The 12,340-nt window shown below is 42.0% G+C and overlaps 1 protein-coding gene across 3 annotated transcripts in view; it reads right to left on the reverse strand.

The window, feature by feature from the left end:
* The window catches only part of PRUNE2 (prune homolog 2 with BCH domain), a gene marked incomplete at its 5' end in the record, with an annotated part of 212,080 nt that overhangs the window by 24,196 nt on the left and 175,544 nt on the right, over positions 1-12,340 (reverse strand). For all 3 annotated transcript variants that reach the window (XM_081102943.1, XM_081102942.1, XM_081102941.1), the window contains 2 exons: positions 509-611; positions 6,358-6,531. In XM_081102943.1, the coding sequence (XP_080959069.1) occupies positions 509-611; positions 6,358-6,531 (277 nt within the window). The remainder of the gene's footprint in view (positions 1-508; positions 612-6,357; positions 6,532-12,340) is intronic.

Here is a 12,340-nt window from a genome sequence, read left to right on the forward strand (position 1 = left end):
AAGAATGCAGTTACCTAAGATCATTTCTGAGAGTGAGTACTGTTCGTTTAAATATACAGTTATCTTTCTTTTTTTTTTTTTTAATGCAGGTACACTGAAAATATGTGTGGGTAAGAAACCTAACTTTCAAAAATGTCAACAATGTTATCATATACTAAGGGCAACCCAGATCAAATAAGGGCAGATCTAAATGAAGCCAGGTTCTCATCTGTTGACTAAGAACATGTTATCGGGGAACAAATATTAACACTTCACCCAGAGGAAATGTTACAGCATTTTAAAATGCAGGCCAAGCTGTGTTTGTTTAGTTTTCAATCCATTCTACTGACAAGAATGACTTTAAAGGCTTTAGACTCTTGAGCAATGTTCCTAGACAGAGATTTCATTGGCTTTTTTCTCAAAGGCTTAGCACAGTCTACATCACTTATTTCCTTTTATTAAAGATGCTGATCTGCCATACATGCCCACAGACATTAACTCAAAGCACTTTGTTGTAAGTATCACTCACAGGAAAAGATTTTCCATGACATAGTGGTAATCCGCCCGACTGCTGTCTGGCAGAAAACAGGCGGCAAACACAATGATGGCATTTAGGCCATCCCCATAGTATCCTGGGAGACAAACAAAAAGACATTTGTAACCAATTGAAAGCTTTAACAAGACAATATTTAACCTAAAGAATAAATCTGGAAGCTTTGGCAAGTGTGTGGATGTGGTTGTAACAGATATATCTTTAATTGAGTATTATACAGACTATACTTTTATAAGTATATACACATATAATTATCTCCCAGTGGTTAACATATATGTTATCTAGAGTCTTAAATATAGTGTGTGAATATATTTGCATATATCGGCTATCCATATATTGTGAACGATTGTATGTGTTGTACATAGTCATGCCTGGGTGTATAAATACTCAACTTATCAAAGGATAGGAGCAACACCTTCTGATTTATGGGTTTCTAATTTATATATTTTAAGATCTAATACTTCTTTTCCTTTCATGGCTAAAAAAAAAGGTCCAGAGTAATTCACATTTTCAGCTCTTTTAAATTTTAACTTGAAGGGAAAACTTAGTCACCAAATTCCACTATAATCTCCAACTCACAGACTTCAGCGACCAGATGCTTGTGAGTAGACAAGTAACCACATTGGCTTTGACTTGGAGGACTGGTTCCCTGCGATCTCCAGGTGCAACAGTCGGTGAGGGAACACTCTCAGGTAGAGATAACTGGGCACAGAAGTCAGAGCCTCGTCTCTTAGAGAAAGGGCAAACTCAAGAAGGGTCGGTCTGGAGTTTTAGGAAAATAGATCCTTTGGAAAAACTGGAGAATTACTTCTTGGCAACATGGGTGGAGGGTGGAGTTCTATTTGCAGATGGTGGTTAGAAAATAGGAGGCAGGAGATGCAGACAAGTGTGTTATTGGAACTCCAAGGGCCAAGGAAAATGCAGAGATATCTCGGGACATTTTACCCACTTTGGAAAGCTCGGCTCCATCCTTTAATCAAGCTCTGGGTTCCCTCAGAGCTCATCTTTGAAATTCATGGCAGCGGTTGGTCAGTTTCCCATGGGTTTGTGTATGGGATCTCACGTGTCTTCCAGACTTCAACATGGAAGCAATGCACTGTCGGGTCATGTTTTTATAAACCCTTTTAAACACTTGCCATTTTTGTGGTATCACATAGTTCTGAACTTCAGAATCATTACAGAGATTTCCTCAAAGCTCTGAGGGGGAGGACAGGACACACGCTCACGCCTGATCCAGTCCTCTCAGAACTCAGTGTGTCTCATTCTTTCTAAACTCTAAATACCCCTCTGGTGATGACAAGGCAGTAAAATACTGGCTGGATATAGATTTGGATGGGGCTTAACTTTTGAAAAGCAGTTTAATAAGACGTTCTCTACAAAGAGAGAGTGGGATTCTACCACAAAAGAGGTGGAGAAGAGAGTGATACCATCTAAAAATATATCAAATTATGGGTTCATGTGTATTACTAATTTGAGGTTGTGTACAGTGTTTACAGAAGATGCTACCTATGTAAGTCTACATCTGATGCAACATATGTTTGTGAAACAGGATTGCAGTAGCTTCCCTCTGGACTCTTTGCCTTAGTTCCATCTTTTCCAATATGTCAATATTTGCCAACACACTTTTAGAACGTGATATGAAGGAAAATGACAGAGATATATTTCAATATAAGAAGTATTTGTTCCTCGGAACAATTTTACTTAAGAAGCTTAAATAAAATGGAAATTCATAAAGGATAAGTTGACTTAGCTACACTAATCCTACCCCATGAAGGTATGCAATGCGGACTCAGCACAATGAAAAAGGTGGCTTCATCAGAAGAGACTACAGGCATAATGAATCCAGCTTAAAAGCAGGTGCAAAAGCATCCTTTGGAAAGCATCTTTCTAAATGTAGCTGTCTGGCTGTCAGAATAACGTCAAGATCATGACTGCTCAGTTGCTTTGATTTCTTTTTCTATTTCTGAAGAATTTCTAAGAGTTTCTTAAAAAATGAAAGCCTGGGGTTTATGAACAGTATTGCAGAGGTCGTCTTAAATGGCAGTTCAGATCTGTGTCCATCCTGTCTGTCCTTGGAATGCTGTCATGTTCACTGGAGTTCATGTAACCAAACAAATGCTTAAGGACCAACTTACCACCTTCTGACCATTGTCTAAGTCAGGAATGGCTCTACATAAAAATCACTAAAATTTACAAAGACGGCTTTTTATACTTTGGGGCACCTGAACAGTTGGAAGGGAAGAAAAGAGAGAGGAAGGAAACAGGAGGCGAGGAGGAGATGTATGAAGGGAAATGGAAGGAAAAGAGCTCTCAGGAGAGTTCTCCATCTAAGTCAAGAGCTGGTGCCATTGTTGACAGGCTTTGGAGATACTGAAGTGCAATGACCAGAATGAGTGGACCATTCCCTCTTGTCCCTCACAGATTTCCTCAAGGGGATTGGCTAACCTGATTTCTATTCTAAATATGCAGCTTCCTCGTGTGAAGTTGCTCGTCAGCAGCTGCATGATGCATTTGAAATTTGGGTTTTAAAAATGTGTGTTTCATTAGCCTCTCTTCTCAATGACCATAAGGTGAATTCAGAGCATGTGTGCTGAGGTGAGTGAGCAATCCCACCATGGTGCCTCCTGAGACCCTCTGAAGCAGTGACGCAAACCTTACCTGAGGCAGAACAGACAGGCATGAAAGGGACGTAACACAAGTTTGCTGGCCCGCAAATGGAATGGAGACAGAAGGAAAGATGCCACAGTCACAACCAAAACATCACACACACACACACACACACACACACCAGCCAGTAACTCTTCTCATTCTTTCCAGGATCATTTGTCCAGCAACACGGCAGAGAAGGTTACCTGAATCTCCTATAATAAAAGAAGTAAAAAACAAAAACAAAAACAAAAACAAAAACAAGAAAGGAAACTCCTTGTTACAATGCTGTGGCACAACTGCCTTTGGTCATTTAAATATATTCTCTGCTTCAAGTTCAAAAAAGCCAGTTCTGGCCTCAGAGTGACCCCACGCTGCTGGCGGATCCAAACCACCCAGCCCTCTCTTTGCTATTTTATTTAAGCAGATGGCAGGAATACTGGTCACCCTCTTATGACTGATGAAGTGATTGAAGCCCAGAGAAGTTATGTGATTAATTATCAAGATCACAAATTAATTCCTGGAAAAATTGGGTCTTGAACCTTGTTATTGTAAATGTGTGCAGGGCCTCTGACAATAGCTCACGTCGGGGTCACTAAAGCAGAGGACTGGATTATGTGTTCAAAGACTGCTCTCCCACACTGATATTCCCAACCAGTATGGACACTTGGTAAGGCCTTGTTTCTGGTTAATTTATGCAGCTCTTTTAACCGTCCCCAACTCTCATCTTGCAATTGCACAGAGCACAACAGCTGGCACTTCTCTGTTGGCCTGAATGGGAAAACATCCTTATAGCAAAATGCAAGACACCCAAACAAGATCCTCATCCATGGTGGGGTGCTGCTTTTTAAATGCTCATCAGAAGCCAGGATGGCCAACTCCTCAGACTGGTAACTAAGGAAGGCTGCCTTCTCATCACTGAGGTCTAAGAAAGTGGTGTGAGCTTCCAACACAGAAGACAAAGCTCTGACAAATTCAGAAGCAACATCTGAACGATCTTTGCCTACAGAGCACAAAAGCTGTTCAGGGCATAGGAAGGGGCGGCATCATGCTAACGTGCTAGATGGGTGCAGCCAGAGGCACACTCATGCAGGCCAGCGCCCAGAGAAAGACGAGGTGGAGCTGGGGGTAGGAAAGGTGGCCTTGTCTTCCAAACTGGACAGTCACACAGACGAAAACCGAACTCAGCAACAGACCGAAGAGGAGCTAATGCCAATGGGAGCAGGTGGCAGGGATGGAGGGCACAGCAAACCAGGTCATCCCTGAGGGGTGAGCTCAGTTATATCCCAGAGGACGTGACAGGCAGAAGCAGGGCTTTTTCTGTCCCTACTGTGTTGATGATAACAACTCTCTCCTAATTCAGGCAGCAGACTCACTCACACAACCCACATACTTTTACTGTGGTGGAAAGAACAGGCAGGGGGTGTACTGGAGGGACACGAGGTGTTAGGAGAGCAGCGGAGCAGTGAGCCTGCCTTCTTTACAACCAACGGCTCTCCATTTAAGACCAAGGGGTAGAAATGTATAAATATTATCACTGTTCTACACTTTTTTGTCCTTTTTAAAGAATGAACACAGGCTACTTTTAAAGTTAGCCTCTGATTTGTTTTTTTTTTTTTTTTTATATATTTTATTGATTTTTTTACAGAGAGGAAGGGAGAGAGATAGAGAGTTAGAAACATCGATGAGAGAGAAACATCGATCAGCTGCCTCCTGCACATCTCCTACTGGGGATATGCCCGCAACCCAGGTACATGCCCTTGACCGGAATCGAACCTGGGACCTTTCAGTCCGCAGGCCGACGCTCTATCCACTGAGCCAAACCGGTTTCGGCATGATTTGTTTTTTATTTCCAAACAAATCATACCTCCTTTGTGCCCAATGGGTGGTACAAAGGAGGCATGGCCTTCTGGGAAGATCTGGGTGACGTTCAGGTTGTGGTTTTCATCATACCAAAGGGTTGGCTCTATGACCACTTGTCTGTCACCTCTGGGAGGTCAGGTCAGCTCTATTCTGAAGGGCTATGGGAAAGTTTCTCTCAGAGGAAATGGCCCCAGCCCACAGCACTACCCGGGGGACATATTGCCATTTCAGGCCACACTGTGAAGCAGGGAAAAGGAAGGTCATGGCTGAGGACACCTATTGGCATTTTCCTTCACTGTCATGGTTGGAGTCCCTGGGTGGTCAGATACTTACCTGCAGGGAGCAATGCATGCGCTGGAAAGTGGAAAATTTGCTGGTGGAGGGAAATTTGATTGAAAAATACAAAATGTCCTTCTGCCAGATAGAAAACAAAAGCTAGGAGTTTAATGTTGTCCCAAGATGCTTATTTCCCTGTCCTTGATGAGGAAGAGGGAAGAATGTTTGCCTTGTCAGCTTACACTGTTCCGGAACAGCCCAGTGGTTAGGGGGGTGCCTCGGGACTACAGGGAAGGAGTGCATGCAGCAGAAAAATAAAAAAAGCCGTCGATGCTTTCTGAAGTTGACCACGTTAAGTGTGCTGCTCATCTGACTTGTTGTGAATCCCAGGTTAGTCCAGGCTCTGAAGCTCCAAGAAAGCACTAGAAATACGAAACACCACTTGTTCTCCAATCACCACTGTCCTCCCTTGCCCCTCTCTAGGCTTGTGGAGGTTTTGGCTGGAACTGGCTGCTGTCAGGCAGAGGTGTTAATGGAGTTTAGAGAAAAGCCAGTTTCAGGGAGGGGAAAACAATGGCAAGGCTGCGTCTAAAAAGATTTCCTAAAGCTTCTGAAGAGGATTCAAAATACTATTTTGTGATTAGAAGCAGAACTACTATAATGATCTTATTGCAGGCTACGGTAGTATGGACTCAAAAACAATTCAATTAAACCCTACAACCAACCCAAATGAATTCTGAACAGACATTATTAAACTGGACAACTCTGGCTTTCAAAAAATTTGCATAGAAGATGACAACTATCAGATCTGTGATATGAAAAGCATTTTTCACATTGGAAAATTATTTTTGCATGGTCGGCTTTGCAATGTTTATAGAATTGGGTGTGAAGTGATATATTTAGCTCTACAGTCCCCTAAACATTGACTGCCCAACAGGGTCTGTGGGGTGCCATGCCGCAGAGAACCCTAGTTTCATTTTCTAATAAAAATATAAGGCTGCCCGCTCCCCCGTTCCCAGATCCACAAAGAGCTGGACTACCTCCGTGAGAAATGACTCTCCTGTAGGGCTCGATGACCTTCATGTCAATCCGCTGCTCCTGTTCTCCAATCACCACTGTCCTCCACAGCCGGTTGTCCTCCCGCTCCTCTTCGGCCGTATATTCCGGAATGGACTCGGACTCTTGGCCAGAATCTTTGTTGGCTGTGGGATTCTCTGGAAAGGAAGCACAGAGCCAGGTTTCACTGAAGGAGCAAGACCTTTACCGTTAAGGCAGTTCAACAACCAGCTGCCTCCTGTCAGAGTCAACCTGATGGAACTGCCTATTTTATACAAATCACAGCGCTTCACACCATCCTGACCACATAAACGACACTCAGGGAAGTCTGAGGATTCACTGACTGAACAACCAGATACATTGCTAAGATCAAGCTGAGGGTGGGGACAGATGCCGGGCTAGAGCTGTCCTTTGTCAGTAGTGGCCCAAGAGGGGATAGGCTGTACCAGCTCATCCTTGGTCATAGAGGTTGAAGACCACAGGCCTTTCTGATGGGGTAAAAGGCTATTATCAGGTCCATATAATCTTGTTTTCCTTGGGCCACATTTCCTGGTGTATCCTGAGTGTGCAGGGCCTTAGTCTCTTGATGATACCACTGTCTGACCCCTGCTCCGAGACTCTTACAATGGAGCGGAACCTCCGTCCCTATTGGGAGCATATCTGGACATAAATTTGATATACTTCCCATGAACTTTTCAAAACATGCTAGAGCAAGATTTCACAGGAAACACAAGAAAGTAACTCTGTAGACCAGAAATGTTCCAAGGCCCCAAATTCTCAAGACTCCTATTTATAGGTGCATAAGGCAATAAAAGAAGCCCATTGAGCATCTTGGGGGAGAAATTTACTACCCACTCTTGTGCATCCAGAAAAAGCACTCATGTTACATTTTTTAAAAGAATAAACAGCAATGGTTTCTGTTTTTGCTTCAAGTACTAGCAGAGTTTAACAATGATTGATCTTCGTAGGTTTAAGTAATTTGGAGGAAACGATTATTGATAACTTTCAAAATAATTCTGTGAGATATTATCTAATTTTTCTTTCTTTTTTTTGAAATTAAAACCTTTTATTTTTATTTATTTATTTATTTATTTATTTATTTTATTATTAGTTAAGGTATTACAAATGTGTCCTCATCCCCCCCATTAACCCCCAACCTCCCCCCCACACACAAACTCATGCTCCCATCCCCCTGTTGTCCATGTCCATTGGTTTGGCTTATATACATGTATACAAGTCCTTCGGTTGATCTCTTCCCCTTACCCCCGCCCTCCCCTACTTTCCTTCTGGGGATTGATAGCCTGATCGCTGTTTCTCAGTCTTTGGGCCTGTCCCTTTTCATCAGTCTATGTTGTTCTCTATAATCCACAAATGAGTGAGATCATGTGGTATTTATCTTTCTCTGACTGGCTTATTTAACTTAGCATAATGCCCTCCAGTTCCATCCATGCTGTTGCAAAAGGCAAGAGTTCTTTTTTTTTTTTTTACCGCAGCATAGTATTCCATTGAATTTTTCTTTCTTTTAAAAATATGTTTTTATTGATTTCAGAGAGAGGAAGGGAGAGGTAGAGAGAGAGAGAGAGAGAGAGAGAGAGAGAGAGAGAGAGAGAAACATCAGTGATTAGAGAGAATCACCAATCAGCTGCCTCCTGCACATCCTCTACTGGGGAGTGAGCCCACAACTCAGGCATGTGCCCTGCCTAGGAATAGAACCGTGACCTCCTGGTTCATGGGTCAACGTTCAACCACGGAGTCACACGAGCTGGGCTATCCTATTTTTCCATTCAAGGAAGTGACCTTTGATTTACTTATATTCTTTTTATGGGACTTGGATAATAATAGCAATACTTTGAGTACCTACCATGTGTCAGGCACAGTAGTGGGTATTATACTAGACATGATACCAATGCAAAAACTAACTGAAGTAGTTACCTTAGGTCACAGAGTCAGAAAACAAATACAGTCAAACCCTGACCTTTTCTACTCTTCTAAGCTATCACATTGTAACTCAAATGTGTGATTGTCTCATTCTTGTTTATTTTACTATGAGGCTGTGAGTTCCATGGGCTAAGAAGTTCTGCCCGAATTACCTTTAATATTCATCTTCACACTTAGCTTGGAAACCTGCACAGACTACTCAATAAAAATGAGGAAGGTGAGTGGGTAAATAAGGCTTTGACAAGTTCCTGGAAATATAGGCAATCTGTAAGGAAGCCACAACAAAGCTATTATGCTCCAGAAGATTCCGTAAGACACATTCAAACATGTCTAATTTACCTGTGACTTAGAATAATAAAATGAAGTCCAGTTGGGAAGCAATCCTAGGCTTTTTTGCCAACACCAACAGCTACCACCACCCACAGAGCCTTGCCTCTCCCGGCCTCCTCTGGGTTCCCACCAGCGCTCAGCAGCTCACTAAGGATGGAAAGCAGCAGCCTTTGGCTTCAGATCAAGCACGGTGTTGCTGCTATAAATCCATCCATCTGCATATGGAATCCCTTCCTGCTTCTCCCTTCCTGTTGGGTTAGGGCCCTTGGATGCTCCTCTTAGCTCCCTTCCAGGGACCCTGTTTTCCATCTGGTCTCTGTGCCTGCAGAACTCTGGGCTCTGTTGTTGGTTTGTCTTTTGATGCTGCTGTATACACAGGCTCTCCCCTGCAATGAACTCACCATCAACCAACCCTCTTCATCCTGTTTGAGACTTTTTGGCCAGCTCTAAATTGGCCTGGGTGATCAGTGTGGGCTTGTTTTGTTTTCTGCATGCTTTACTGAGGCTACTTCATTTCAAAGTTTTGTACACTATATTCTTTTTGTTTTTTATTATAAAAGTAAAACACATTCACCCTGGGCAGTGTGCTCAGAAGTTAGAGTGTTGGCCCAAACACTTTAGGGTCTCGGGTTCGATTCCCGGTCAAAGGTACGTGCCTGGGTTGCAGGTTCAATCCTTGACCCTGGTCGGGGCATGTGTGGGAGGCAACCAACCGATGTATTTCTCTCACATCAATGCTTCTCTCTCTCTCGCGCTCTCTCTCTCTCTCTCTCTCTCTTCCTCTCCCTCTCTCCCACTCTCTCTAAAAATCAATGGAAAAATATCCTCTGGTAAGGATTAACAACAATAACAACAAAAGTAAAACACACCAATAAAAGTACAAGCAATATGAAATTGATCATGAAAACAACAAAAATCTTTACTGCCACTCTCACTCATTGTTTGATATGTATTCTTCTTCCTATGCGCATGCGTGCACATACACCTTTCCCCTCCACATGTGTGATTATTCCAGATATTCTGCATGTTCTGTACACACTGTTCTACAATGTAGTCCTCTTCAATAATATCACACAGGCTCCTTTCTGTCTCAATATATATAAACTCTGTTTTTAAAGTGGCCTTAGAGCCCTGGCCGAGTAGCTCAGTTGCTTAGAGCACTGTCCTGATATGCTGAGGTTTCGAGTTTGATTTCCGGTCAGGGTGCATACAAGAATCAACCGATGAATGCATAAATAAGTGAAACAACAAATTGATATGTCTCTCTCTCTCCCTTCTTCTCTCTCTCTTTCTCTCTCTCAAATCAATCAATCAATAAATAAAATAAAAGTAGCCCCAGTTCCATTCTGCTGATGTCTTTTAGTTTATCAATCCCATAAGGATAGAAATTTAACTTTATTTCATTTTGTTTTTGTTCCTTGGAAAGAATTTGCTTTAGTAACTATCTTTGTACTGGTATCTTACCTCATTCGGGTACCTTCTGCTATAGGCTAAGTGTCTAGCAATGGAATGCTGGATCAGAGGGTGTAAGCACCTAAGGTTTCTATGAACATTTCTACCCTGAAAAATAAGACACCAAAATATATGAAATTCCTGTTTTCTCACACTGTCAAAAACACTGGAGCTTATCAAAATTTCTAACCCCTGACAATTCAGGGTGAAACCTGTCTCTTTATTGTTTTAATTTGTATTTATTTAATTATTAAAGAAGGTGAGAATTTTTCATTTTATTTATTTTTTGTCAATCTTCACCCAAGGATAATTTTTTTCCCCATTGATTTTTAGAGAGAGCAGAAGGGAGAGAGAAACATGGATGTGAGAGAAACAGAAACATCAATCGGTTACCTCCCAGCTGGGATCAAGCCTGCAACCCAGGTACATGCTCTTACTTAGGAATTGAACCTGGACCCTTCAGTCAGTGGGCCAACACTAACCACTGGGATAAACCGGCCAAGGCAAGAAGGTGAGAATTTTTAAGTGCTTATTGGCTATTTATATTTCTTTCACTGACAGGGAAGCACTTTTAAGTCCCTTACCTATTGTCCTTATTGGTTTATGGGAGTTCTTTATATAGAATTTTGTCATGTACTGCACTTATTTTCTTGCCTTATGCTTTCCTTTTAAATTTGTGTTTTTTAAATGTAAATATATTTTATGTTGTTGACTCTATCCATTTTTATCTTTATGTTTTTTTATTATCTATACTAATAAAAACATAATATGCTAATTAGACTGGACAGCCAATGACCTTCTGGATGAAGCCAGGACCAAGGCAGAGGCAGTTAGGGGCAATTAGGCAGGCAGGCAAGCAGTTAGGGGCAATCAGGCAGGCAGGCAAGTGGTTAGGGGTGATCAGGCAGACAGACAGAGGGGTTAGGGGTGATCAGGCAAGCAGGCAGGCGAGTGGTTAGGGGCCATCAGGCAGGCAGGTGAGTGGTTAGGGGCGATCAGTCAGGCAGGCAGAGGGGTTAGGAGCCAGCAGTCCCAGATTGCGAGAGGGATTTCCAACTGCCTAAACTGGCAGTCAGACATCCCCCAAAGGGTCCCGGATTGTGAGAGGGTGCAGGCTGGGTTGAGGGAACCCACCCTGTATAAATGTCGTGCATCAGGCCTTTAGTTGCATCATAATAAGAAAGGACACCTCTACCTTAAGAATATGTATACACACACACACACACACACACACACACACATTTTTCTACAGTTTATTTTTAGAAAACAACAGTACTACTACTAATTTTAGTATAAAATTTTGAGGCTGGACTATTTTATGAAATGTTATTGCTAATGTTTCAGAGGGTGAGAGCTGGCCAGTTGCCGGGGTTCCTTCTCCTTCCCCACCTCTGAGGACTGGTATAAATGGGCAAAAGAAATTATTTAAGGGCTAGGGGTACATCTCTTAAGGTTCATTTTTATAAGTCCACAATATAAGCTAGTAAAAAGTAAAGCTAGCTTTATTTACTTCCTTGAATTAGCATTATCCACCCGATCTTAACAAAAATTCTGCTATAACTATAAATTACCATCCTCCCCCTAGCCATCATTTTCTCACTATTGTGAAAATTTTCAGGTCTTAATTTAACTCTCTATTCCCCAGGTCCTCCAGATTTCATTTTTGGTATCATGCCATCTCCACAAAGAAATGCTTGATTTTCTTTGTCTCTTTTTTCTCAGTAACAAATTTTTCTCTCTGGCCACTGTTGAAGTCAATTAAGCCTGGTACACAGGGGAGGTGTCAACTTGAACATTTTCTCCCATGTTTTGTGAAATGACTTAATACACAAGCTCCTGAATGATTCAGTACACAAGCTCTTGATTTAGTGCACAAGCTCTTAAATGCTATACGGACTACAGTAAGAAATCCACCATTGGGGTCATTATGGACTAATTAGAAATGATGTCAGCTGTGGCCTTCAGTTGGGGACGTACGTCTAGGGAAGGTGACTAGCTGTCTCTATTGTGATATTGCACTGATGATGTAAATAACCTTAAAAGATGTTATGTTTAAACTTTTTCTTGTTAGAGGAAAGACATCCTGTACTCAGTAAACAAGTTTCTAACATTTTTATGGTGATAAAGAGCAGGCAAGCAATAGATTTAAATGCAAAAACTCATCATACAAAAGTACAAAGAAAAATCAACCTTTCAGACCACACCATCACAGCACAAGGTTGCTTGTGGGTAAAATAAAATAACCTC

Source organism: Myotis nattereri, assembly GCF_964212035.1.
Source record: "Myotis nattereri genome assembly, chromosome: 12".
NCBI classification, from domain to species: domain Eukaryota; kingdom Metazoa; phylum Chordata; class Mammalia; order Chiroptera; family Vespertilionidae; genus Myotis; species Myotis nattereri.